General features: G+C 40.5%; 6 protein-coding genes across 7 annotated transcripts; all 6 read right to left on the bottom strand.

Moving 5' to 3' along the window:
* Nucleotides 1-1,163: 1,163 nt before the first annotated feature.
* LOC137011631 (zona pellucida sperm-binding protein 3-like) lies at nucleotides 1,164-3,078 on the bottom strand. Of its 2 annotated transcripts, none has more exons than XM_067374649.1 (9): nucleotides 2,994-3,078; nucleotides 2,487-2,868; nucleotides 2,288-2,409; nucleotides 2,101-2,204; nucleotides 1,852-2,029; nucleotides 1,650-1,767; nucleotides 1,494-1,579; nucleotides 1,326-1,414; nucleotides 1,164-1,247 (listed from the first exon to the last, which is right to left on the bottom strand). In XM_067374649.1, the coding sequence occupies exons 1-9, from the start codon at nucleotides 3,068-3,070 to the stop codon at nucleotides 1,180-1,182; spliced, it is 1,224 nt and encodes a 407-aa protein (XP_067230750.1). In that variant the 5' UTR covers nucleotides 3,071-3,078; the 3' UTR covers nucleotides 1,164-1,179. The 2 variants fall into 2 exon arrangements, 1 of the variants encoding a protein (XP_067230750.1); XR_010893505.1 differs by having other exon boundaries at nucleotides 1,201-1,247; nucleotides 1,646-1,767.
* A 2,214-nt stretch (nucleotides 3,079-5,292) lies between these two features.
* On the bottom strand, nucleotides 5,293-8,225 carry LOC137011639 (zona pellucida sperm-binding protein 3-like). The gene is made up of 8 exons (XM_067374664.1): nucleotides 7,662-8,225; nucleotides 7,470-7,591; nucleotides 6,180-6,283; nucleotides 5,931-6,108; nucleotides 5,748-5,865; nucleotides 5,590-5,675; nucleotides 5,429-5,517; nucleotides 5,293-5,360 (listed from the first exon to the last, which is right to left on the bottom strand). Exons 1-8 carry the CDS (start codon nucleotides 8,223-8,225, stop codon nucleotides 5,293-5,295), a joined length of 1,329 nt encoding a protein of 442 aa, XP_067230765.1.
* Nucleotides 8,226-8,494: 269 nt separating this feature from the next.
* LOC137011692 (ATP-dependent RNA helicase DDX42-like) lies at nucleotides 8,495-10,160 on the bottom strand. The gene is made up of 2 exons (XM_067374766.1): nucleotides 10,070-10,160; nucleotides 8,495-9,888 (listed from the first exon to the last, which is right to left on the bottom strand). The coding sequence occupies exons 1-2, from the start codon at nucleotides 10,106-10,108 to the stop codon at nucleotides 9,319-9,321; spliced, it is 609 nt and encodes a 202-aa protein (XP_067230867.1). The 5' UTR covers nucleotides 10,109-10,160; the 3' UTR covers nucleotides 8,495-9,318.
* A 41-nt stretch (nucleotides 10,161-10,201) lies between these two features.
* LOC137004417 (ATP-dependent RNA helicase DDX42-like) lies at nucleotides 10,202-11,301 on the bottom strand. Its single transcript, XM_067364711.1, has 5 exons — nucleotides 11,252-11,301; nucleotides 10,902-11,170; nucleotides 10,563-10,789; nucleotides 10,319-10,448; nucleotides 10,202-10,260 (listed from the first exon to the last, which is right to left on the bottom strand). Exons 2-5 carry the CDS (start codon nucleotides 10,981-10,983, stop codon nucleotides 10,202-10,204), a joined length of 498 nt encoding a protein of 165 aa, XP_067220812.1. The 5' UTR covers nucleotides 10,984-11,170; nucleotides 11,252-11,301.
* A 3,598-nt stretch (nucleotides 11,302-14,899) lies between these two features.
* On the bottom strand, nucleotides 14,900-17,833 carry LOC137011643 (zona pellucida sperm-binding protein 3-like). Its single transcript, XM_067374678.1, has 8 exons — nucleotides 17,270-17,833; nucleotides 17,078-17,199; nucleotides 15,791-15,894; nucleotides 15,542-15,719; nucleotides 15,359-15,476; nucleotides 15,197-15,282; nucleotides 15,036-15,124; nucleotides 14,900-14,967 (listed from the first exon to the last, which is right to left on the bottom strand). Exons 1-8 carry the CDS (start codon nucleotides 17,831-17,833, stop codon nucleotides 14,900-14,902), a joined length of 1,329 nt encoding a protein of 442 aa, XP_067230779.1.
* Nucleotides 17,834-22,011: 4,178 nt separating this feature from the next.
* Nucleotides 22,012-24,474, bottom strand: LOC137011651 (zona pellucida sperm-binding protein 3-like). Its single transcript, XM_067374688.1, has 8 exons — nucleotides 23,285-24,474; nucleotides 23,093-23,214; nucleotides 22,903-23,006; nucleotides 22,654-22,831; nucleotides 22,470-22,587; nucleotides 22,312-22,397; nucleotides 22,148-22,236; nucleotides 22,012-22,079 (listed from the first exon to the last, which is right to left on the bottom strand). Exons 1-8 carry the CDS (start codon nucleotides 23,846-23,848, stop codon nucleotides 22,012-22,014), a joined length of 1,329 nt encoding a protein of 442 aa, XP_067230789.1. The 5' UTR covers nucleotides 23,849-24,474.
* Nucleotides 24,475-24,770: the final 296 nt, after the last annotated feature.

Below are 24,770 nucleotides of genomic sequence, written 5' to 3' on the forward strand. Positions count from 1 at the left end.
TGTAATTTGGTTCATGCTGGCTAAATAAAAGTTTCACTGAACATACAGTATACCTTGACTGCACCTTGTTTTTTCCAATTTCTACATATGATTACACATTATTTAAGGGGTAAATATTATTTTTCTCCTGGCTATAATAATTGTCTCTTGTTTATTGGTACAATAATTTTGATTAGTTTTGGAGTTGCAGTGATTTGCAGCTGGTAATGGATGGTAAAGAGGTTCTATTGAGTAAGATAGTGGCCTATCTTAAAAAGAATTTAACAAATGAACGTGAACTAGTTCATTTTTAGATATGTGAACTTAGTTCATTTAAAAAAAAAAAGAACTATGAACATGAACTAGTTCATTATCATCTGTGTGAACTGAACTTTGAGCTAGTTCTCTTTAGGTATGAACTGGCACAACACTGCATATGTGGTACCGTACGCCCAGGGGCACTGAAATAAAAATCCCATATGTGGGACCGTACCGCTCAAAGGGTTAAAAGGTTGAAGATGTCACACTCTTGGTGTCTGAGCCAATAAGGAATGGTCCTCTCAGAGGGAACTTTACAAGTCTTTGTGCGTTTGGCAGGATATTATAAGACACTGGATTGGATTAATGGGAGAAGAACCTTGTAGATTGTTATAATACTAATGTGTCAGAGTAACAAATTGCCAAATAGGAAATGAAAGTTTGTAGATACCAAAAATGCTTTCCATGTGATTTGTTAAATGAATTTGCAACTCTGGAATACCAATACCAAAATAGTTCAAAAGGGAATACACAGAATAAAGCCTAGAAAAGGAAAGTCATGAGATGGGAAAATTGGATAGGCTACATGTTTATACATCAAGTGCTTTTAGATATAGAATTTAAGAGGGTTTATATGTGCTTCTCTGAAAATGAATTCAGAGTCACTAGTCTCTGCAAAATTCTTTGCACATAAAAGTTCTTAGTTGTCCTGTAACAGGACACCTCTGCCTGTGTTTTAACAATGTTTGGGATGCTAGTCGTTTTAGGGGGGTGGTTCACAGAACTTTGATAATGAATTATCCATAATCTATAATAAGTGTGATCCAGATACTACGGTCATCAGCACTGAGATTTAGCCACAAACACTGACGGATTCAGATAATCCAGTAACTCAACAGTATGACCAACATGACTTTATTTTGCCATTCTGCAGTTAGTACTCTACACCGGACCAAAACCATAGTCCTTGACTCTGATGGGTCCAACAGATGCCATCTCCCACCGCCGATCTGCAGAAGAGTGCGAGAACATTAAAGCACATGGCAACAGAAAGCCATACGTTCACTTTTGTAAGCTTATTCACTTACCTTTAAGAAGCGGATCACTTCCACTCATAGTGCTACAGGTTGCATCACAGCAGCCACACACCTGATTATCCTCATCAGCAGCCACCCACCTGTCAGGCAAACCACATAAGTCCTCACACTCTAAAGTCTTGGGGCAATTAAAAAAAAATAAAAAAAATGAAATCATACCCATTAGCAGACAAAGAGCAAGCCTTCTGTTCAACATTAGTAGGGTTGGATGCTGCAGCTACTTTGAGAACACAAGTGATGTAGACCTACAAAAAGGACAGTTTATTCCTACACTTCAAGCCAAGATGCATCCAAACTGCTAAACTACATACATACAAATCCACTAGTCTCTTGCTGGAATCGGAACGCCTCCAACTGAAATTGCAGCTTGTCAATTTGAGTCCGGGGCATAAAGCGAGAGCTGGAGCCTGTAAGCTTTGCATCAACAAGGCACCTAGGGTAGAAAAGCAAACAACAAAAAATAAACTTCAGATTCCATGATGCTTTGATGAATGGTACTTGAAGGCCCTTTTCTCACCCATTATTCTCAATAAAGGAGTATCTGGGTACAGCACTGGTATCAGGGATTGAAGTAGCCACACAGCGGTCCACAAACACACGAAGAGGAACGTGGTTGTATGGCCTCACCGAAGCCTCAATATTAATGAAATCACCCAGGAAGTACTGGTTAGAAGGTCTCTCAAATCTCCAGTCATCTGCAAAGAAAGCATTTTAACCCAGTCTCACACGCACTGGCATGTTACAAACACATTTACATTGTACCAACCAGTCATGAGCTTGAGGGAGAAGACCAAAAGTTCCTCTGCAACTATAATAGCGGCATATGGGACCCAAGTGGGTAATAAGGCATTGCTGCTCACATTATGCACTCTGTCAAGGAATTAGAGGCAGTCACCATTTAGTGCTTATGATATTAACAGCCTTCTGCAATCCTGAATGAATTCAGCCCTTACCTTGGATAGTGACACTCAATACCAACCACCGCACCACTGCTCCTGACAATAGGAACACCATAGGAAGCCTCTTGTGGGGTGTAGATGAGGTTAAACGTATAGACAAGCTCATCCTCAGTCACCTAAACAGAAAGGTTTATAGAAGAACACTTGTGGATGGTTCAAAATACCTACATTTATTTTTACAACAGAACCTTACAGTTGATGTGCTGCTACATCCATGCAGTTCAGACTCAAAAATGAGCACTTGAGCAGAAGGATCCTCTCCAGTTGCAGCACAGCCTCCCAGTGTAAAAGCTGAGAACATCAGTGGCTTCCCAGTCCCAAAGAAGTCCTCCTTCACTTCCACATATACTGAATTCTCTCCACACTGAGCCGCTACACTGTTGGGAGGGATAGGATGCGGCAGCTCGAAGGGAATGTCTGGCTGCTGTGGTTCCTCTGGTAGACTTGGAAAGCTCCATGTCAGTTTTGCCACTGGACCCTGCAACAGCTCTTTTGACTGAACACCCAAAGGATCTTGAGAAGGCTTTCCAAAGCCAGCCTTGGCTAGTGTCTGGACAGGAAACTGAGCAGGAAACCTATGTGGTGCAAAAAAAAAAAAAAAAGATTGCTGGGTTCATATCTCAGGGAAACCCTGGATTCAACCCATTGAGAATCTTGTGCTAATGGCTTTTGCCCAAATGGGTACTGATTATGTACTGACCTTCCTTGCCACTGTGCTTCACATAAGCTAAACACAAGCATAAACACCAATCCAAAGCCACCTTGCCTCAACCCCATATTTAGAAACTGCCAGATCCTTAATGCTGACCTTTGGCTTTCCTCCTTTATTTATAGGAGTTTATAGCGGTAGTGGGCTTGGCTCCACCTCTCTAGCATCAAGCGTAATGGTTCCCTGGACTTGTTAACTTACTTATGCATCATGTCACAGGTGAAAATCATTGAGTCATCATCGGGTTGAGGAAAATAGGAGTGTTTTGTGTTTTAAATGACATTTAGAAATGACTTTAAGCAATTAAATCAAAACTTTATACTCATCCAGCTTGAAGAAATGTTATAAACTGATATTGTACCCTTTCATTTACTTAATGAAAGTCTAATAAAATATAAGCACATTATTATGAATAGCGCACATTATTATGAATAGCAAGAATAGATTAAGAGCAGCAGATTCAAAGTAGTACATAGCATATAAAATGTAAAAAAAGTCATTGTCATCACATAATTATCCCTAAAATTATATAAAAGCTACAAACCAATAAACAAAAGCAAATATTTAATGTTTCAGTAAAATTGTGTAGCATAAGGTATTTCTTATTAATCATTCATGTTAGTCAAAAGGGTCACTGGAGGCAATCATATGCATGCACACACACATTCAATGTTAATGCAAAACACAAAATGGACATCAGCCAATGACACGTTGCTACTGTAAAAAGCATACTGTAAAATGAAGATTTTTTTTTTTTTTAAACCATGAAAACGTCATGAAGTGCGTTTTTACAAGCCAAACATTAATCTACACCCAAACACCAAAATGCAGAATATAGCCACATAAATCCTCTGGATTTACAGAATTAAAAACTGTCATTTCATGTGGAACTTCAAGCAGATGTCCGACATTCAACTAGTAAACAATGCTGTTTGTCATTTCTTAGGGCTAGATTGCAAAAGAGAGTTAAGTTTCAGCAGGAAACTTAAAGGGATAGTTCACCCAAAAATGAAAATTTGATGAATATCTTCTGTGACACACTAATCCTTGCATGATGTTTTATTTTGAACAGCTTTGCGCAGTCAACAAAAATGCCCTTTATATGTGAATAAGCCTAAATTAAACCTGTTTACCATATAAGTGATCATGTCTCTTAAAGGGATAGTTCACCCAAAAATGAAAATTTGATGTTTATCTGCTTACCCCCAGTGCATCCAAGATGTAGATGACTTTTTTTCTTCAGTCAAACGCAAATTATGATTTTTAACTGCAACCGCTGCCCTCTGTCAGTCAAATAATAGCAGTAGATGGGAACTTCAACTATAACAGTAAATAAAACTTGCTTAGACAAATCAAAATTAAAACCTGCGGCTCGTGACGACACATTAATGTCCTAAGAGACGAAACGATCGGTTTGTGCGAGAAACCGAACATTTATATAATTTTTACCTCTAATACACCACTATGTCCAACTGAGTATACTCAGAGACATCCTAAATTCAGGTTCCAGTGGCCTTTGTGTTGGCTGTTGAAGCTTAAACATTACAGGGTTTTGTATTGATCTACCTTGCCATTGGGCTTCAGACAAACCACCCAAAAACACCAATAGCCCAAAAACTTGCCTTAATTCCATGGCTAAAGAATTTTGAACCACCACAATTATAGGGGATTCTTTTTATTTAACCCAGCTCAATTAACATCTGTCAATTAGTGGACTACTCCATTACTTGAGCTGGTTGTGTCCAAATTAATTTATGGCTAGGGAGGCTGCAGAAACAGCCTTGTTCACTTAAATGCATTAAACCAACAAGGGACTACAGAGGGCACAAAAAAAAAAAAAGAAGCAATTTGCAACATTTAATAGCTATCTTTTTTTTATAAGTGCACACAAGCCAATAGAACAGCAGATAAAATACTGCAATAGAGTATACACTGTTTTACAGAAAAGTGAAAATCTTGGCTGGTGTCAGCATCAGTCCAAAACTCCGTGATGGAACTTCATTTTTGGGTGAAGTACCAGTTCTTCAATGTTGTAACTTTGAAGCATAACTTCCTAGGCAGAGTGATAAAACATGTCTCCATCTCAGGAGAAAAAAAAAAAAAGCCTGTACATAGATGTTCTCAAAGTCTTCCCCAAAATGTCCCCACCCCTACACCAACAGCAAGTCTTTTTGTGGTGGTACATCTGAACAGTAAAGTTAAAGATGGAAGTGTTCGTGTAATGTGCAAATGAAGACAATTCAAACAAGCTATTAAGACCATTTTTTATTAAGTCACATGGCATTTCCAGTTATTTTTGGCCATAGCCATATTTCTTCACATTGATGGGGCCAACAGATGCCTTTTCCCATTGTAGACCTGAGGAACAAGAGAGTAGTGAGAATCAAAGTGGTGCATGACAACAAGTTATCAGTGTTAGTCCATACCTGTAAGCAGCTGATCACTTGCACTTCTGATGCCACAAGTGGAGTCACAGCAGCCACACACCTGGTCAGAATCATCTGCGGACACCCAACTAACAAGACAAACCCTCAGTTAAGTTTAAAACTGCCAATTTACCTGTACGCTGATCTAGTGCGCAACATACCCATTAGGAGAGAATGAACAAGCCTTCTGTTCGGATGCTGTCGGAGCGGATGCTGCAGCCACCTTCACAATGCAAGTAATGTAGACCTGCAGAGACAAATTGTTTGTGCACCATGCTAGCAATTCATACAAGGATCTGCACAACTACAGCTTACATACCAGTCCATGGTCTGATTGCTGGAACCTGAACGAATCCAGCTGAAACCGGAGCTTGTCAATTTGAGTCCGGGGCATAAAGTGAGACCTGGAGCCTGTGAGCTTAGCATCAACTAGGCACCTGGGGACAAAACACAGTTAGACATCCTACAACACTTCTGGTGGGAAACATGTTGCACAGTTTACCCATTATTCTCAATGAAGGAGTATCTGGGGACAGAAGTGACATCAGGGGCCGCAGTAGCCACACAGCTGTCCACAAACACACGGACAGGAACATGGTTGTACACATGCACTGATGCTTCAAGATTTATGATGTCGCCCAGGAAGTACTGGTTAGAAGGCCTCTCAAGAGTCCAGTCATCTGCAGAGAAAGAGTCTTAGCACAGGTTCAAATGCACAGGCATGATACAAACAGGTTTGGATTACACCAACCAGTCATGAGCTTGAGGGACAGGACAAAGACTTCTTCTGCAACTTTAGTTGAGGCATATGGGATCCTAGTGGGCATCAAGGCATTGCTGCTCACATTATACATTCTGTAGGAGTTAAACAAGCAGTCATCTTCAGAGGTGTAAGGTATGAGTAATTTTACTTGATTACTGTACTTTTTGGGGATTTTTACTTTTAGTACAAATTTAAAAAAAAAAAACCCACTTTACTCCTTAGTTTTATTTACTGTCAAAAAGTACTTTGGAGATCACTTCATTCCATTCTCCCTTGCCATTACCAAACTGAATTGTGCCAATGCCCAGTTTTAATATAAAATGTTATTTTGCCAATGAGATTCATTTTCACATTCCATGAAATTGGTCAGACATTAAAGTCCCCGTGAACTGGAAGTTGCAAATGTCTTCTCTCCAGTGTTGTGATGCATTTTTCAAGTGAAACGGATTGAATAGAAAAAGCATTCACGTCCTCGTAGAGCTCGTAATTACAGCTTGTAAGCTGGGCGTTTTCTGAAAGCTCCCACATGTACCACGTGGCTGCTGTACCACCTGACCGCTGTAGATTAATTTAGGCATTGATAGTGGTGCCATGGAAACACAATTCCCAGTCCAAGTACCAAAAGGACGTGAACAGCTCCGAATATGTCACGTGTTGTCATTTCAAGAATCCGGTAAATACGAGGTGACGTGAACACAGCATTACTTTAGCGCTCCTCTCCATCTCTGGCTCATAGCAGACTAACGATTGGAGGGGAGTGGTTTACGCATTTTTAACCCAAGCCATCAAACTGATGTCATCCGAGAAGGAACACTATTCCAGAACGGAAGTAACTTTTCAGATTTTGATTAAAGATTACCACAAAAAACAATTTCAGTGTGGTAACTTGCACAGATTGTTCACCACAAGACTAGTAATATGCACTAACAAAGAAAATGGGGTCAGTTTTGATTTCATGCCAACTTTAAATACAAACAGTTCTAAAGCAGAATAAAACCTTGTATATGTGGGTCATTCACTTCATGTTTTTAAAAAGTTAAAAGCTTAAAGAATCTAGTTCTCATTTTTGCAGTTACTTTAATACTCAAGTACAATTTTAATGTGGTACTTTTACTCAAATAGGATTCTGCCCAGATACTTATAATTGAGTAAAATTCACTCAGTACTTGTACTTTCACTTGAGTAACATTTGAGTGTACTTTACACCTCTGATCATCATCATGTCCATAAATGGTGGGATTAGCACATCCAGTGAGCCTGAAATAAACTAGTCCTCACCTTGGATAGTGACACTCAATACCAACCACCGCACCACTGCTCCTGACAATAGGAACACCATAGGAAGCCTCTTGTGGGGTGTAGATGAGGTTAAACGTATAGACAAGCTCATCCTCAGTCACCTAAAAAGAACAAACATCACTCACAGGGACAGTTCAAAATACCTACGATAACATCAAGATAGAGCCCTACTGTTGATGTGCTGCTACATCCATGCAGTTCAGACTCAAAAATGAGCACTTGAGCAGAAGGATCCTCTCCAGTTGCAGCACAGCCTCCCAGTGTAAAAGCAGAGGACAACAGTGGACGCCCCGTCCCAAAGAAGTCCTCCTTCACTTCCACATATACTGAATTCTCTCCACACTGAGCCGCTACACTGTTGGGAGGGATAGGATGCGGCAGCTCGAAGGGAATGTCTGGCTGCCGTGGTTCCTCTGGTAGACTTGGAAAGCTCCACGTCAGTTTTGCCACTGGACCCTGCAACAGCTCTTTTGACTGAACACCCAGAAGATCTTGAGAAGGGTTTCCAAAGTTGGTCATGGCTGGTGTTTGAACAGGAAACCTTTGTGGTGCAAATACAGGATTATTGGGAACCAAAGACTTCCTAGAATCAGCTTGTTGAAAAACTTGAGCTAATGCCCTTGGCCTAAGCTTGGTTGGACTCAGATTGTGTGCTGCTCTTGCTCTCCATTGTCCTTCAGAAAATCCAAGTGCAAGAACAAACACCAATCCAAATCCAACCTGCCAAAACCCCATTATTGCTAAGCTTGTTTCAATGATACATTAGGGTGCTGCCATTCATATTTATACAGATGTAAATCAGCATGGCTCCACCTCACTCCACAAGCATGATTTGTCTTTGCACCTGCCAATTTACTCAATCAGTATGTCACAGGTGAAAGTCATTGATTCTTTATTAATCAGAGTAAAATGAAGTACCATATACAGGCATGCTGTAATAGTAGCTTAACCAAATGATTGCTTATTTTATCAAAATGACAGACACGACAAACATCCTTTGCATCCTCCTCTTTTATTGATTCAGAAACATAGCCACATACAGAATTGTACACTACAGTATCCAAGATAATAAAGATTAGTATGTTTATAGTCAGGTTTAGATTGTAAAAAACATTCTTTGCTCACATCAACAATCTTCAAGGGACTGAAATTGAGCAGTTTAGTTCAGAACCAAAGGAATGCAAGATCAAACATTTTATTATAGATTCACTGATATGTTTTTTTCCCATTACAACTGTTATGATTAGGTTGATCAGACTGTGTGTGTGAATTTATTGTAGACGTCATTCCTTCTTGAACTATACTATATGCTAGTCAGCACCAAAATACAATCTGAAGAGTCTACTAAAACTGAATTTAAAATATTAACAGGTATGAACAAAAGACAAGCTCATTAATGGACATTTAAGAACTTTAAAAAAAAGATGAAACATGACATAGCACACTTTAAAACACACTGCTGAGTCTTAAAGAAAATATATAGTTCACAAATATCTGTGAATCAGCACACAGTAAAGTATTCAACTACTTGAAATCAGAATATTTTTCATGTTACACAGTCAGAGTCAACATTTTCTCATCCTATTAGTCTCTTCAGAAAGAAACAACTTGTCTGCCACTGAACAAGTATCTACTTTAACACAACGCTTGGGCTCAAGATGCATTTGGTTACTCATCCTGCCAATTCACAGCTCTAAATGACTGAAACAGTCAGTCTGGGATGGATTTATTTAAACAAACAAAAAGACAAATAAAGACACCGCTGGGGAGACTGGGTCAGCTGTGTGTTCTGATTTAAGAACAGTTGACTGCTTTTATCTTATACACTTTAATTATCCCATCTGCTTTTCTTACGTTTGGGGGGATCAGGAACTGCAAAGCTGTCCTTATGAGTCCCTGACCTTTCCCCTCCATCTCGTTCTGACCGTCCCTCTCTGTCCCTATGGCTCCCTTCACCGTTTCGGCTATCGCCATGACGATCTCTGTCACTGTAGCGGTCCCTTTCCCCGTAGCGATCACGGTCTACCCCACTATGCCTATCACCATGACGATAATGACTATCTCCATGACGACCCCTGTCGTCAGCATTCCTATCACTACGGGACCCCTCTTTTGAAGAAGAGCTAGAGTAAGAGTCTGAAACTGAGCTCAGGGAGCCCGCGCTACTGAAGCCACTCATTTTGGTGCCTGAGCTGAGGGCAGGGGGCGGCGCCATGGAGGAAAATGAGGAAGAGGACGTTGGCGAGTAGGGTAGGTGGGGTCTGTCAGGCCCCTCAGGTGCTCCTGAAGGCAAAGAGCTTAGACTTCCTGCACTGGTCCACCCAGAAGAGCTGCTGGACTTTGTGGTAAGTTTAGGTGGAACACCAGATGCCGCCACAAAGTGGTTTTTATACTGAGCCTGAAGGAATGCAAGATCATGTTTAACAAACTCCATAGAATGATACATCCAACAATATCTATACTGAAAAACATGATGGCAAAAATGGTATACTGAAAAAATGGTATACTGATACTTGATATACTGAAAAATGGTGGCAAAGAGTGTTTTTTTGTTTGTTTGTTTTGTTTGTTTGTTTTACCTGAAATGCTTGCTTCAGGGCAGACATACGGTCTCCCATGGCTCCAGTTGAGGGTTTGTAGGCCTCATAGTTACCAAGAGCAGCACCGCCACTACTACTGCACTCCTGATGTAAGATGTAACAATAAATGCATTAGCAATGAATTAGCTCTGGTTCCTGCTTGTAATTGCAAACACAGGAATAACTAGGCCCTATGGAAAATCATGGGGGGGGGGGGTTGAAATGATAAATATTTTTTAAATAAATTACATAATATTGTCAAACTAACAGTAGATTCAGATCCAAGGCCAGGTCTCTCCCTGTAACCCAGGCCTCCACCTCCAATATTTATCTTCTTCCCTTTCCCACCCTTAAAGCGGGATTTCCTGAACCAGGGATTCTAAAGAAGAAGGAAAGGGAAAAAAAAAAAAAAAAGTAAATGCAAAGTTAGTGAAAAAAAGCAATGAAACATGCACTATGAAAAATGTATATTGTGCACAGGATGTTGTTTTACCTGCATTGCCAGGTCCATCAGGTCCTTTGAAACACTCTGATTGGCTCCCTCTAAATTGCGAACCAGGTCACCAGCAAATGAAGTGTCTTTAGTGGTGAGCAGGGTGTAAGCTACACCTTTCTCTCCTGCATGACCTGTTCTACCAATTCGATGTGTGTGTGTGTCAATGTCTCGTGCTACGTCGTAGTTCACGACTGTACGGATAGATGGAATATCCAACCCGCGAGCTGAGAAATGAAAGAGAAAATTAATTTGAATGAAAACATATTTATAATAAAGGGAAAAAGTACACAAATTGAAATAGTTCCCTGAACAGATGCAGAAATAAGTAACACTAACCAGCAACATCAGTAGCTACCAATATGGGCAGATTCTTCTTCTTAAAGTCAGCAATTACTTTGTTCCTCTCACTCTGATCCATGGAGCAGTCCCAGGCTATAACCTTCCTGATTCAAATTTGTAGCCAGCTCCTCGCAGTTAGCCTTTTTAGTGACAAAGACCAGCACTGAGCCAGCGGAGGTAAACTCCACCAGCCTGCGCGTCAGCCAACCCCACTTCTCTTTCCCAGACAGCAGTACCTCCACTATCTGAGTGACATCTTCATTAGCCTGGGAGGATCAGAAAACAAGTTTAAACAGACTTATTCAAATACTAAGCACAAATTCTTGTATAAGAAACAAGGGCCGCACCTCTCCTATGTCACCCTGCACAACACGGATGGGGTCGATCAAAATATCTCATGCCAGCTTTTCAATTTTCTTCCGAAATGTTGCACTGAATAAGAGAGCTGTGAGAGATCAGAGGTCAAGAAAAGCTTGTGAGTACTGGATGGAGTCAAGCTGAAATCTAATAGAAATGCTTTAAGGCAGCACAATAATATGAATATGAAAGACACTTACTCTGTCGATCAGGTCTGACGTGGCTGGCAATGGATCTCACTTGGTATTCTGTATAATGCAGATTCAATTTAAGACAAGGCAGCTCAATTGTACTTTTGTTTCTTAAAAGGAATAGTTCAGCCCAAAATGCCAAAATTCTATCATTATTTACTCACCCTCATTGTAACAGCACAATCAAAAGAAAACATCTAAAACTGCTAAGGAGCTGAGTGCAGGAATATCTTCTGTGACACACTAATCCTTGCATGATGTTTTATTTTGAACAGCTTTGCGCAGTCAACAAAAATGCCCTTTATATGTGAATAAGCCTAAATTAAACCTGTTTACCATATAAGTGATCATGTCTCTTAAAGGGATAGTTCACCCAAAAATGAAAATTTGATGTTTATCTGCTTACCCCCAGGGCATCCAAGATGTAGATGACTTTTTTTCTTCAGTCGAATGCAAATTATGATTTTTAACTGCAACCGCTGCCGTCTGTCAGTCAAATAATAGCAGTAGATGGGAACTTCAACTATAACAGTAAATAAAACTTGCTTAGACAAATCAAAATTAAAACCTGCGGCTCGTGACGACACATTAATGTCCTAAGAGACGAAACGATCGGTTTGTGCGAGAAACCGAACATTATTTATATAATTTTTACCTCTAATACACCACTATGTCCAACTTCGTTCAGCTTCCTGTTAGTGAAGTCAAAAAACGCATTGTGATGACGGAAGTGATGTCTCGCCCATATACTTCAATGAGCGCGAGACATCACTTCCGTTGTCAGAGCGCGATCAGACCACACTAGCCGGAAGCTGAACGAAGTTGGACATAGTGGTGTATTAGAAGTAAAACATTATATAAATAATGTTCGGTTTCTCGCACAAACCGATCGTTTCGTGTCTTAGGACATCAATGTGCCGTCACGAGCCGCAGGGTTTAATTTGGATTTGTCTATGGAAGTTTTTTCGACTCTTATTGTTCAAGTTCCCAATCACTGCTATTATTTGACTGACAGACGGCAGCGGTTGCAGTTAAAAATCATAATTTGCGTTCGACTGAAGAAAAAAAGTCATCTACATCTTGGATGCCCTGGGGGTAAGCAGATAAACATCAAATTTTCATTTTTGGGTGAACTATCCCTTTAAAAAAAAAAGAAGTACTTTGGAGTGAATTCCTTTTAATGTGTGTGCAAAAACAACATGCTGCTTACAAGGTGATGAGGGAAAGTTTCAGAAAAAAAGTCAGATAGGTTTTAAAAACTTTAATTTTCAGCATCCACATGACCACAGCCATTTAGTTACTTTTTCCATATTCCTTAACACTGATGGGCCCAACAGAGGCTCTCTCCCACCGTAGATCTGAGGAAAAAACAAAATGTGAAAGCCATATACATGACAACCAAATATTTGGGAGTAATGCTGCCTTCACATACTCTTGGAATTATCGTATATACACACTAGTTTCTTTGGTAAAAATTACACATGAACACCATCCCATTTTGAAACTTGAATGCAATGAGCTCAATATCATTACTTCAGATGTGGGGAATTAACAAATTTCCAATAGAACGTGAAGGTAGCTTAGTTCATACCTCCAAGAAGCTGATCGCTTGCACTCCTGATGCTATAGGTCATTTCACAGCAGCCACACACCTGATCAGATTCATCTGCAGATACCCACCTGACAAACAAACATTAATTCCTTGCACAGCCTGATTTACCCTTGCATCTTGATTTTCAGTCAACACACCCATTAGCAGAGAATAAACAAGCTTTCTGCTCAGGACTTGTTGGAATGGATGATGAAGCATGTGACATAGACCTGCAAAGACATTTGTTTGTACACCATGACAGCATTTCATACAAAGTTGCACAACTACAACATACATACCAGTCCACTATCGGATTGCTGGAACCTGAATGTGTACAGCTGAAACTGGAGCTTGTCACCTTGAGTCCGGGGCATAAACCGAGACCTGGAGCCTGTGAGCTTAGCATCGACTATGCACCTAATGTAGAATCTAGTCAGACCTCTGCTTTACTCACATTGCACAAAAGGACTTCTTACCCATTGTTCTCAAAGGAGTATCTAGGGACAGCACTGACATCAAGGACTGCTGTAGCCACAAATCTATCCACAAATAGACAGAGGAACATGGTTTATGTCCTCACAGAGGCTTCAAATTTTATATCACCCAAGAAGTACTGATTAGAAGGCCTCTCAAATCTCCAGTCATCTGCTCATGACAAATGGAACACCATAGGAAGCCTCTTGTGGAGTGTAGATGAGGGAAAACATGTAGATTTTCAGTCACCTAAAGGATTAGCATTGTAAACATTTCTCACGGAAACCTACAAAACACACAACATTACCATTGATGTGCTGAAACATCCATGCAGTTCAGACTCAAAAATGAGCACTTGAGCAGAAGGATCCTCTCCAGTTGCAGCACAGCCTCCCAGTGTAAAAGCAGAAGGTATAGGATAGGATGCGGCAGCTCGAAGGGAATGTCTGGCTGCCGTGGTTCCTCTGGTAGACTTGGAAAGCTCCATGTCAGTTTTGCCACTGGACCCTGCAACAGCTCTTTTGACTGAACACCCATAGGATCTTGAGAATATTTTGGGGGACTCAGAGACATCCTAAATTCAGGTTCCAGTGGCCTTTGTGTTGGCTGTTGAAGCTTAAACATTACAGGGTTTTGTATTGATCTACCTTGCCATTGGGCTTCAGACAAACCACCCAAAAACACCAATAGCCCAAAAACTTGCCTTAATTCCATGGCTAAAGAATTTTGAACCACCACAATTATAGGGGATTCTTTTTATTTAACCCAGCTCAATTAACATCTGTCAATTAGTGGACTACTCCATTACTTGAGCTGGTTGTGTCCAAATTAATTTATGGCTAGGGAGGCTGCAGAAACAGCCTTGTTCACTTAAAATGCATTAAACGAACAAGGGACTACAGAGGGCACAAAAAAAAAAAAAAAAGCAATTTGCAACATTTAATAGCTATCTTTTTTTTATAAATTTAAGTGCACACAAGCCAATAGAACAGCAGATAAAATACTGCAATAGAGTATACACTTTTACAGAAAAGTGAAAATCTTGGCTGGTGTCAGCATCAGTCCAAAACTCCGTGATGGAACTTCATTTTTGGGTGAAGTACCAGTTCTTCAATGTTGTAACTTTGAAGCATAACTTCCTAGGCAGAGTGATAAAACATGTCTCCATCTCAGGAGAAAAAAAAAAAAAAAAAAGCCTGTACATAGATGTTCTCAAAGTCTTCCCCAAAATGTCCCCACCCCTACACCAACAGCAAGTCTTTTTGTGGTGGTACATCTGAACAGTAAAGTTAAAGATGGAAGTGTTCGTGTAATGTGCAAATGAAGACAATTCAAACAAGCCTATTAAGACCATTTTTTATTTAGTCACATGGCATTTCCAGTTATTTTTGGCCATAGCCATATTTCTTCACATTGATGGGGCCAACAGATGCCTTTTCCCATTGTAGACCTGAGGAACAAGAGAGTAGTGAGAATCAAAGTGGTGCATGACAACAAGTTATCAGTGTTAGTCCATACCTGTAAGCAGCTGATCACTTGCACTTCTGATGCCACAAGTGGAGTCACAGCAGCCACACACCTGGTCAGAATCATCTGAGGACACCCAACTGACAAGACAAACCCTCAGTTAAGTTTAAAACTGCCAATTTACCTGTACGCTGATCTAGTGTGCAACATACCCATTAGGAGAGAATGAACAAGCCTTCTGTTCGGATGCTGTCGGAGCGGATGCTGCAGCCACCTTCACAATGCAAGTAATGTAGACCTGCAGAGACAAATTGTTTGTGCACCATGCTAGCAATTCATACAAGGAGCTGCACAACTACAACATACAGACATACCAGTCCACTGTCCAATTGCTGGAACCTGAACGAATCCAGCTGAAACCGGAGCTTGTCAATTTGAGTCCGGGGCATAAAGTGAGACCTGGAGCCTGTGAGCTTAGCATCAACTAGGCACCTGGGGACAAAACACAGTTAGACATCCTACAACACTTCTGGTGGGAAACATGTTGCACAGTTTACCCATTATTCTCAATGAAGGAGTATCTGGGGACAGAAGTGACATCAGGGGCCGCAGTAGCCACACAGCTGTCCACAAACACACGGACAGGAACATGGTTGTACACATGCACTGATGCTTCAAGATTTATGAGGTCACCCAGGAAGTACTGGTTAGAAGGCCTCTCAAGAGTCCAGTCATCTGCAGAGAAAGAGTCTTAGCACAGGTTCAAATGCACAGGCATGATACAAACGGGTTTGGATTACACCAACCAGTCATGAGCTTGAGGGACAGGACAAAGACTTCTTCTGCAACTTTAGTTGAGGCATATGGGATCCAAGTGGGCATCAAGGCATTGCTGCTCACATTATGCATTCTGTAGGAGTTAAACAAGCAGTCATCTTCAGAGGTGTAAGGTATGAGTAATTTTACTTGATTACTGTACTTTTTGGGGATTTTTACTTTTAGTACAAATTTAAAAAAAAAACCACTTTACTCCTTAGTTTTATTTACTGTCAAAAAGTACTTTGGAGATCACTTCATTCCATTCTCCCTTGCCATTACCAAACTGAATTGTGCCAATGCCCAGTTTTAATATGAAATGTTATTTTGCCAATGAGATTCATTTTCACATTCCATGAAATTGGTCAGACATTAAAGTCCCCGTGAACTGGAAGTTGCAAATGTCTTCTCTCCAGTGTTGTGATGCATTTTTCAAGTGAAACGGATTGAATAGAAAAAGCATTCACGTCCTCGTAGAGCTCGTAATTACAGCTTGTAAGCTGGGCGTTTTCTGAAAGCTCCCACATGTACCACGTGGCTGCTGTACCACCTGACCGCTGTAGATTAATTTAGGCATTGATAGTGGTGCCATGGAAACACAATTCCCAGTCCAAGTACCAAAAGGACGTGAACAGCTCCGAATATGTCACGTGTTGTCATTTCAAGAATCCGGTAAATACGAGGTGACGTGAACACAGCATTACTTTAGCGCTCCTCTCCATCTCTGGCTCATAGCAGACTAACGATTGGAGGGGAGTGGTTTACGCATTTTTAACCCAAGCCATCAAACTGATGTCATCCGAGAAGGAACACTATTCCAGAACGGAAGTAACTTTTCAGATTTTGATTAAAGATTACCGCAAAAAACAATTTCAGTGTGGTAACTTGCACAGATAGTGCATATTACTAGTCTTGTGGTGAACAAACAAAGAAAATGGGGTCGGTTTTGATTTCATGCCAACTTTAAATACAAACAGTTCTAAAGCAGAATAAAACCTTGTATATGTGGGTCATTCACTTCATGTTTTTAAAAAGTTAAAAGCTTAAAGAATCTAGTTCTCATTTTTGCAGTTACTTTAATACTCAAGTACAATTTTAATGTGGTACTTTTACTCAAATAGGATTCTGCCCAGATACTTATAATTGAGTAAAATTCACTCAGTACTTGTACTTTCACTTGAGTAACATTTGAGTGTACTTTACACCTCTGATCATCATCATGTCCATAAATGGTGGGATTAGCACATCCAGTGAGCCTGAAATAAACTAGTCCTCACCTTGGATAGTGACACTCAATACCAACCACCGCACCACTGCTCCTGACAATAGGAACACCATAGGAAGCCTCTTGTGGGGTGTAGATGAGGTTAAACGTATAGACAAGCTCATCCTCAGTCACCTAAAAAGAACAAACATCACTCACAGGGACAGTTCAAAATACCTACGATAACATCAAAATAGAGCCCTACTGTTGATGTGCTGCTACATCCATGCAGTTCAGACTCAAAAATGAGCACTTGAGCAGAAGGATCCTCTCCAGTTGCAGCACAGCCTCCCAGTGTAAAAGCAGAGGACAACAGTGGACGCCCCGTCCCAAAGAAGTCCTCCTTCACTTCCACATATACTGAATTCTCTCCACACTGAGCCGCTACACTGTTGGGAGGGATAGGATGCGGCAGCTCGAAGGGAATGTCTGGCTGCCGTAGTTCCTCTGGTAGACTTGGAAAGCTCCACGTCAGTTTTGCCACTGGACCCTGCAACAGCTCTTTTGACTGAACACCCAGAAGATCTTGAGAAGGGTTTCCAAAGTTGGTCATGGCTGGTGTTTGAACAGGAAACCTTTGTGGTGCAAATACAGGATTATTGGGAACCAAAGACTTCCTAGAATCAGCTTGTTGAAAAACTTGAGCTAATGCCCTTGGCCTAAAATGGCTTGGACTCAGATTATGTGTTGCTCTTGCTCTCCATTGTGCTTCAGAAAATCCAAGTGCAAGAACAAACACCAATCCAAATCCAACCTGCCAAAACCCCATTATTGCTAAGCTTGTTTCAATGATACATTAGGGTGCTGCCATTCATATTTATACAGATGTAAATCAGCATGGCTCCACCTCACTCCACAAGCATGATTTGTCTTTGCACCTGCCAATTTACTCAATCAGTATGTCACAGGTGAAAGTCATTGATTCTTTATTAATTAGAGTAAAATTAAATACCATGTATGGGCATGTTGTATTAATAGCTTAACCAAAGATTGTTTATTTTAAATATCAAAATGACAGACATGACAAACATCCTTTGCATCCTCCTCTTTTATTGATTCAGAAACATAGCCACATACAGAATTGTACACTACAGTACCCAAGATAATAAAGATTAGTATGTTTATAGTCAGGTTTAGATTGTAAAAAACATTCTTTGCTCACATCAACAATCTTCAAGGGACTGAAATTGAGCAGTTTAGTTCAGAACCAAAGGAATGCAAGATCAAACATTTTATTATAGATTCACTGATATGTTTTTTCCCCCATTACAACTGTTACGATTAGGTTGATCAGACTGTGTGTGGATATTTTGAAATATACTATATGCTAGTCAGCACCAAAAAACAATAATCTGAAGAGTCTACTAAAAACTGAATTCAAAATTTTAACAGGTGTGAACAAAAAACAAGCTCATTAATGGACATTTAAGAACTTTAAAAAAAGATTAAACAGTTTTTGAATCAGCACACAGTAAAGTATTCAACTACTTGAAATCAGAATATTTTTCATGTTACACAGTCAGAGTCAACATTTTCTCATCCTATTAGTCTCTTCAGAAAGAAACAACTTGTCTGCCACTGAACAAGTATCTACTTTAACACAACGCTTGGGCTCAAGATGCATTTGGTTACTCATCCTGCCAATTCACAGCTCTAAATGACTGAAACAGTCAGTCTGGGATGGATTTATTTAAACAAACAAACAAAAAGACAAAGACACCGCTGGGGAGACTGGGTCAGCTGTGTGTTCTGATTTAAGAACAGTTGACTGCTTTTATCTTATACACTTTAATTATCCCATCTGCTTTTCTTACGTTTGGGGGGATCAGGAACTGCAAAGCTGTCCTTATGAGTCCCTGACCTTTCACCCCCAACCCGTTCTGAGCTGTGGGCAGGGGGCGGCGCAATGGAGAAAAAAGAGGAAGAGGACGATGGCGAGTAGGGCAGGTGGGGTCTGTCAGGCCCCTCAGGTGCTCCTGAAAGCAAAGAGCTTATGCCAAGTTTACACTACAGGATTATAAACCTGATTTGCCAGTGAAAAAGCTCGCTGACAGGTCAGGCTGTGATTGGGGAAAAATCAGCGAGCGATCAGAACTCGGCAATCTTTATGTGTGATGCGTTGCCAACACCTCGCAGATGCCAGACAAATATCTAGCATGCTAAATATCTGGAGCTGTCGGCCGACTCACTGTCCTGTTGTGTGGTGATGCAACAGCCAATGAACTATACACTGATGTCTATGGAAGGAGCAATAACAATCCATTCAAATATAATTTGCCGACATTTATTCATATCAGATACACATTGTGTAAGTAACTATAAAGCTCATTCACTCTATTGTTCTCCCAGTTCACCGGCCACATGTATTTCAGGACAAATGGATGAATTCACGTTATATATATTAAGATCAAGGTCAATATTTAGGTTTTTAAATGACAAAACACTTGCACATATTTGAGAATGGGAATATCAGATGACATGGTGAGCAATACATCTGTCATACAGTGCGGCCGCAGTGTGTCACGTGTGACAAGCATGATGTGTTGTCATGGAAACAATAAAGGGAAATGTTCTAAAATAACGGTCTCCTTAACTCTGTGAGGTCTGCCAGAATGTTTTAAAGTTTTAATATAATGTTATTTTAATTTTTATTCAATTTATTTCAAAATTCAATCTAATTTCTTCCCAACAGCCATTTTCAAATGAAGTCATTGGGTGACAGTTGTTGTCAGCTCGTGTAGTGTGTAACCTCCTGTTGCAGATCATTTACGTAGTGTCACATAGTGTGAACACCACAAATACTCCACAGCAAGTCATGTACTCTGAATAGCACAGCGATCTGCCGACGTATAAAGTCCTGTAGTGTAAACTTGGCATTAGACTTCCTGCACTGGTCCACCAAGAAGAGCTGCTGGACTCTGTGGTAAGTTTAGGTGGAACACCCGATGCCGCCACAAAGTGGTTTTTATACTGAGCCTGAAGGAATGCAAGATCATGTTTAACAAACTCCATAGAATGATACATCTAACTATTTCTATTATGAAAAACTTAAGGGTGGCAAAGATCTTTTTAACCTGAACTGCTTACTTCAGGACAGACATATGCGGTGTGTTCGAAACGGGATATATGTTCTTTTGTTTAATAGGTACAACGACAACCTTTCTAATGGAGGATGATGCAACCGACTTCCCACAGTACCGTAACACTCAATATCAGTTCCACACCTGGTTAATGCAATATTATGTTACCGTATGGAACCTAATACTACATCCCCCTTTCAAAATAGGATTCTTTCTTTTTTTTCCTTTAGGGGAGCAAAATAAACTTAGAAATATTTATCTTATTAGACAATTAACATTTTTATGCAAAGCAGTTAAATTAACAATTCTCCAAATTTTGAACAATTCAAAAATTTTTCATACAACAAAATGATAGCAAAATGTGCTTTGTATGATTATTCTTCTAGACTAGAAGGATGGGGTAGACTACCCAAAACCTTCAACTGAGTGTGGGGATTATTCTGCCCCATTGACCACTCAGTGTTTCTACGGGGCATCTCTAACTACAATGAAAGGCCTTTAGAAAACCAGGAGGAGCTCTAATCCTGGAAGGATACCGTTTCTTGCATGAAGTCTGCTAGCATATCTTCTGAATTTCTGGTGTGATAGCTGGACTTACAGACAATGGAGATGAATGATTCTGTTGAGTCTGGAAGAACAGATGTCACAGAGCTTTTGGAGTTGGTGAGAGGTGAAACCTTTTTCTCCTCAAGGTACCTCTGGGTGTCTCTAAGAGGTAAGATCTGGGTGTGCCAGCAGTGGAGACAACAGTACCCCTTTCAGAAGTGTCTTTGATCCATACATATTCACCTGGTTGCAAGTGCGTCATGTGTGCTTTGTACCTTTTGTCAAAATTTTGTTTCTGATTCTGTCTGTAGGTTAGTTTTTTTTTTGAGCTTTTCCAAATCTACCCACTTTGGACCGAGCTGTGACGGAATCAAGGAACTAGTGTTCTTATTTTCCTACCCAGGAGGAGCTCGGCAGGATTGTACCCATTGGCAAGAGGGGCTGCTCGGTAAGCCATACGTGCAAGGTAAATAGCCTTTGACTTTTTGAGGATGTTCTTGATTGTCCTCACAGCTTGCTCCACCTCTCCATTGCTCTGCGGAAAATGAGAACTCGACAGTCAAAACCCCAGTACTGTGAAAACACACGGAAATACTCTGAGGTCATTATCGGAGTGCACCACCTCAGGAATTCCATGACATAAAAAGATGGACTTGAAGTGTTCAACTAGAGCTTTTGCGGTCGTTGATGTCAGTAGAAAAGTAGTCCAAAATGATTAAGTAATGCTTGTCTTTCTGAAACAAATCTGCATCTACCATGGACCATGGCCAAATTCAGTAGGCAGCATTGTTTCTTTGAAATTCCAACATGCACGTCACAGTTCAGTCATTTGTGACGTCTTTAATGGGACCTGGTTATCAGATGATATTTATACTTTTGACACCATGTTCTGTTGTTTAATAGGTACCAAGACAACCTTTCCAATTGAGGATGCTGCTGAAATAGCAAGCCATAATTTCTGACGACTTCATTCAACTTCCCACAGTACCAACACTCAAGATCAGTTCCATACCTGGTTAAGACAATATTATGTTACTGTAGAGAAACTCAGTGCGTTCCAAAGGGCACATCAGACTAAAAAAAAAAAAAAAAAAAAAACCTTGAACACTAAAGGATCCCATGATCCTTTACTGTTGTAACAGGCCTAGCTTAAATGGTTCTACTGCTGGCTTGTGTGGGGATGTTTTGTTTGAGGGCTTGTCGTACATATCTGAACAGAAGTGAAGCCATATGATAGAATTGTTGTGTTTGTGCAAGTAAAGACAGTTCAAACAGAGCCAATTAAGACCACTTTTTTTATTAAGCCACATGGCATTTCCAGTTATTTTTGGCCATAGCCATATTCCTTAACATTGATGGGGCCAACAGATGCCTTTTCCCATTGTAGACCTGAGGAACAAGAGAGTAGTGAGAACCAAAGTGGTGCATGACAACAAGTTATCAGTGTTACTCCATACCTGTAAGCAGCTGATCACTTGCACTTCTGATGCCACAAGTGGAGTCACAGCAGCCACACACCTGGTCAGAATCATCTGCGGACACCCAACTGACAAGACAAACCCTCAATTAAAAAATGTACAACTGCTAATTTACCTGTGCACTGATCTAGTGCGCAACATACCCATTAGGAGAGAATGAACAAGCTTTCTGTTCGGATGCTGTCGGAGCGGATGCTGCAGCCACCTTCACAATGCAAGTAATGTAGACCTGCAGAGACAAATTGTTTGTGCACCATGCTAGCAATTCATACAAGGAGCTGCACAACTACAGCTTACATACCAGTCCACGGTCTGATTGCTGGAACCTGAATGAATCCAGCTGAAACCGGAGCTTGTCAATTTGAGTCCGGGGCATAAAGTGAGACCTGGAGCCTGTGAGCTTAGCATCAACTAGGCACCTGGGGACAAAAACACAGTTAGACATCCTACAACACTTCTGGTGGGAAACATGTTGCACAGCTTACCCATTATTCTCAATGAAGGAGTATCTGGGGACAGAAGTGACATCAGGGGCCGCAGTAGCCACACAGCTGTCCACAAACACACGGACAGGAACATGGTTGTACACATGCACTGATGCTTCAAGATTTATGATGTCGCCCAGGAAGTACTGGTTAGAAGGCCTCTCAAGAGTCCAGTCATCTGCAGAGAAAGAGTCTTAGCACAGGTTCAAATGCACAGGCATGATACAAACAGGTTTGGATTACACCAACCAGTCATGAGCTTGAGGGACAGGACAAAGACTTCTTCTGCAACTTTAGTTGAGGCATATGGGATCCAAGTGGGCATCAAGGCATTGCTGCTCACATTATGCATTCTGTAAGAGTTAAACAAGCAGTCATCTTATGTCCATAAATGGTGGGATTAGCACATCCAGTGAGCCTGATTTAAACTAGTCCTCACCTTGGATAGTGACACTCAATACCAACCACCGCACCACTGCTCCTGACAATAGGAACACCATAGGAAGCCTCTTGTGGGGTGTAGATGAGGTTAAACGTATAGACAAGCTCATCCTCAGTCACCTAAAAAGAACAAACATCACTCACAGGGACAGTTCAAAATACCTACGATAACATCAAAATAGAGCCCTACTGTTGATGTGCTGCTACATCCATGCAGTTCAGACTCAAAAATGAGCACTTGAGCAGAAGGATCCTCTCCAGTTGCAGCACAGCCTCCCAGTGTAAAAGCAGAGGACAACAGTGGACGCCCCGTCCCAAAGAAGTCCTCCTTCACTTCCACATATACTGAATTCTCTCCACACTGAGCCGCTACACTGTTGGGAGGGATAGGATGCGGCAGCTCGAAGGGAATGTCTGGCTGCCGTGGTTCCTCTGGTAGACTTGGAAAGCTCCACGTCAGTTTTGCCACTGGACCCTGCAACAGCTCTTTTGACTGAACACCCAGAAGATCTTGAGAAGGGTTTCCAAAGTTGGTCATGGCTGGTGTTTGAACAGGAAACCTTTGTGGTGCAAATACAGGATTATTGGGAACCAAAGACTTCCTAGAATCAGCCTGTTGAAAAACTTGAGCTAATGCCCTTGGCCTAAAATGGCTTGGACTCAGATTATGTGTTGCTCTTGCTCTCCATTGTGCTTCAGAAAATCCAAGTACAAGAACAAACACCAATCCAAATCCAACCTGCCAAAACCCCATTATTGCTAAGCTTGTTTCAATGATACGTTAGGGTGCTGCCATTCATATTTATACAGATGTAAATCAGCATGGCTCCACCTCACTCCACAAGCATGATTTGTCTTTGCACCTGCCAATTTACTCAATCAGTATGTCACAGGTGAAAGTCATTGATTCTTTATTAATCAGGGAAAATAATATAAAATAAGATTGTAACTGTATGCTCTGCTCTTTCTTTGATTCTTGGCTTTTCTTGGGCACTCTCTTGCTCTCTCTCTCTCTTTCTTTTTCTCTCTCTCAGGTAACTTTTTATATATATGCTGTGTATGATTAATGGTATATGATTTTATCATCGCATACATCTATTTTATAATTATTTTAAGTGTAACCATAATCAGATATTGTCATTAAACCCTTTCAATTACAAATGATGTGCTAACTAGTTTTGATTTAGTATTAACATTAATGTGCTCCCTATTGCAATACAATATTGCCACACTATAGCAATGCTCTCCCACATATTTTGCTATTATAACTGCACTTATTTCCATCGTTGGTATAAGTTGCAGTAGGTGGTAATAGACAAGAAATGTACAGTTTTCTACCATCTTGCTGATAATGTTTCTTTAGTTGCTCTGCAACCCTACAGCCTGAACCCCTGTAGGAGTTCCACCCTTACAATTGCACATGATTTTCTATAACACCCATGTCTAGAAAACTATGGAGGACCAGGAGTGCCATTTAAAAATAAAAAGAAGAATCAATTAATTCATTTAATAATTCAAACATAAAAATGTATATAAATGAATCACTTTTTATATGGGCAAATTAATAGACATATTTAAAGTTGTTTATTTAATTCCTTTTTTAAATGTAGTTTAATAAAACAATACATTTAAAAATGTTTTTGAATGTATAAATAAATAGACAAAGTTGAAACGGG

Source organism: Chanodichthys erythropterus, chromosome 3 (genome assembly GCF_024489055.1).
Source record: "Chanodichthys erythropterus isolate Z2021 chromosome 3, ASM2448905v1, whole genome shotgun sequence".
In the NCBI taxonomy this organism is placed as follows: domain Eukaryota; kingdom Metazoa; phylum Chordata; class Actinopteri; order Cypriniformes; family Xenocyprididae; genus Chanodichthys; species Chanodichthys erythropterus.

Coding starts and splice junctions, on each gene's coding strand:
- LOC137011692 (XM_067374766.1), bottom strand. CDS start 10,108: ATGGGAGACCGTATGTCTGCCCTGAAGCAAGCATTTCAG. Junction 9,889..10,069: donor CCCTGAAGCAAGCATTTCAG/GTAAAACAAACA, acceptor GCATTCCTTCAG/GCTCAGTATAAAAACCACTT.
- LOC137004417 (XM_067364711.1), bottom strand. CDS start 10,983: ATGGATCAGAGTGAGAGGAACAAAGTAATTGCTGACTTTAAGAAGAAG. Junction 10,449..10,562: donor TGATGGACCTGGCAATGCAG/GTAAAACAACAT, acceptor CTTCTTCTTTAG/AATCCCTGGTTCAGGAAATC. Junction 10,261..10,318: donor TGTTAGTTTGACAATATTAT/GTAATTTATTTA, acceptor GATTTTCCATAG/GGCCTAGTTATTCCTGTGTT.
- LOC137011639 (XM_067374664.1), bottom strand. CDS start 8,225: ATGGGGTTTTGGCAGGTTGGATTTGGATTGGTGTTTGTTCTTGCACTT. Junction 5,866..5,930: donor TCCTTCATTGAGAATAATGG/GTAAACTGTGCA, acceptor TTTTGTCCCCAG/GTGCCTAGTTGATGCTAAGC. Junction 5,361..5,428: donor AAGTGATCAGCTGCTTACAG/GTATGGACTAAC, acceptor CTTGTTCCTCAG/GTCTACAATGGGAAAAGGCA.
- LOC137011651 (XM_067374688.1), bottom strand. CDS start 23,848: ATGGGGTTTTGGCAGGTTGGATTTGGATTGGTGTTTGTTCTTGTACTT. Junction 22,588..22,653: donor TCCTTCATTGAGAATAATGG/GTAAGCTGTGCA, acceptor TTTTGTCCCCAG/GTGCCTAGTTGATGCTAAGC. Junction 22,237..22,311: donor TGTTCATTCTCTCCTAATGG/GTATGTTGCGCA, acceptor TTGTCTTGTCAG/TTGGGTGTCCGCAGATGATT.
- LOC137011643 (XM_067374678.1), bottom strand. CDS start 17,833: ATGGGGTTTTGGCAGGTTGGATTTGGATTGGTGTTTGTTCTTGCACTT. Junction 15,477..15,541: donor TCCTTCATTGAGAATAATGG/GTAAACTGTGCA, acceptor TTTTGTCCCCAG/GTGCCTAGTTGATGCTAAGC. Junction 14,968..15,035: donor AAGTGATCAGCTGCTTACAG/GTATGGACTAAC, acceptor CTTGTTCCTCAG/GTCTACAATGGGAAAAGGCA.
- LOC137011631 (XM_067374649.1), bottom strand. CDS start 3,070: ATGGGGTTGAGGCAAGGTGGCTTTGGATTGGTGTTTATGCTTGTGTTT. Junction 2,410..2,486: donor GATGTAGCAGCACATCAACT/GTAAGGTTCTGT, acceptor CTTTCTGTTTAG/GTGACTGAGGATGAGCTTGT. Junction 2,030..2,100: donor CTCCCTCAAGCTCATGACTG/GTTGGTACAATG, acceptor CTTTCTTTGCAG/ATGACTGGAGATTTGAGAGA.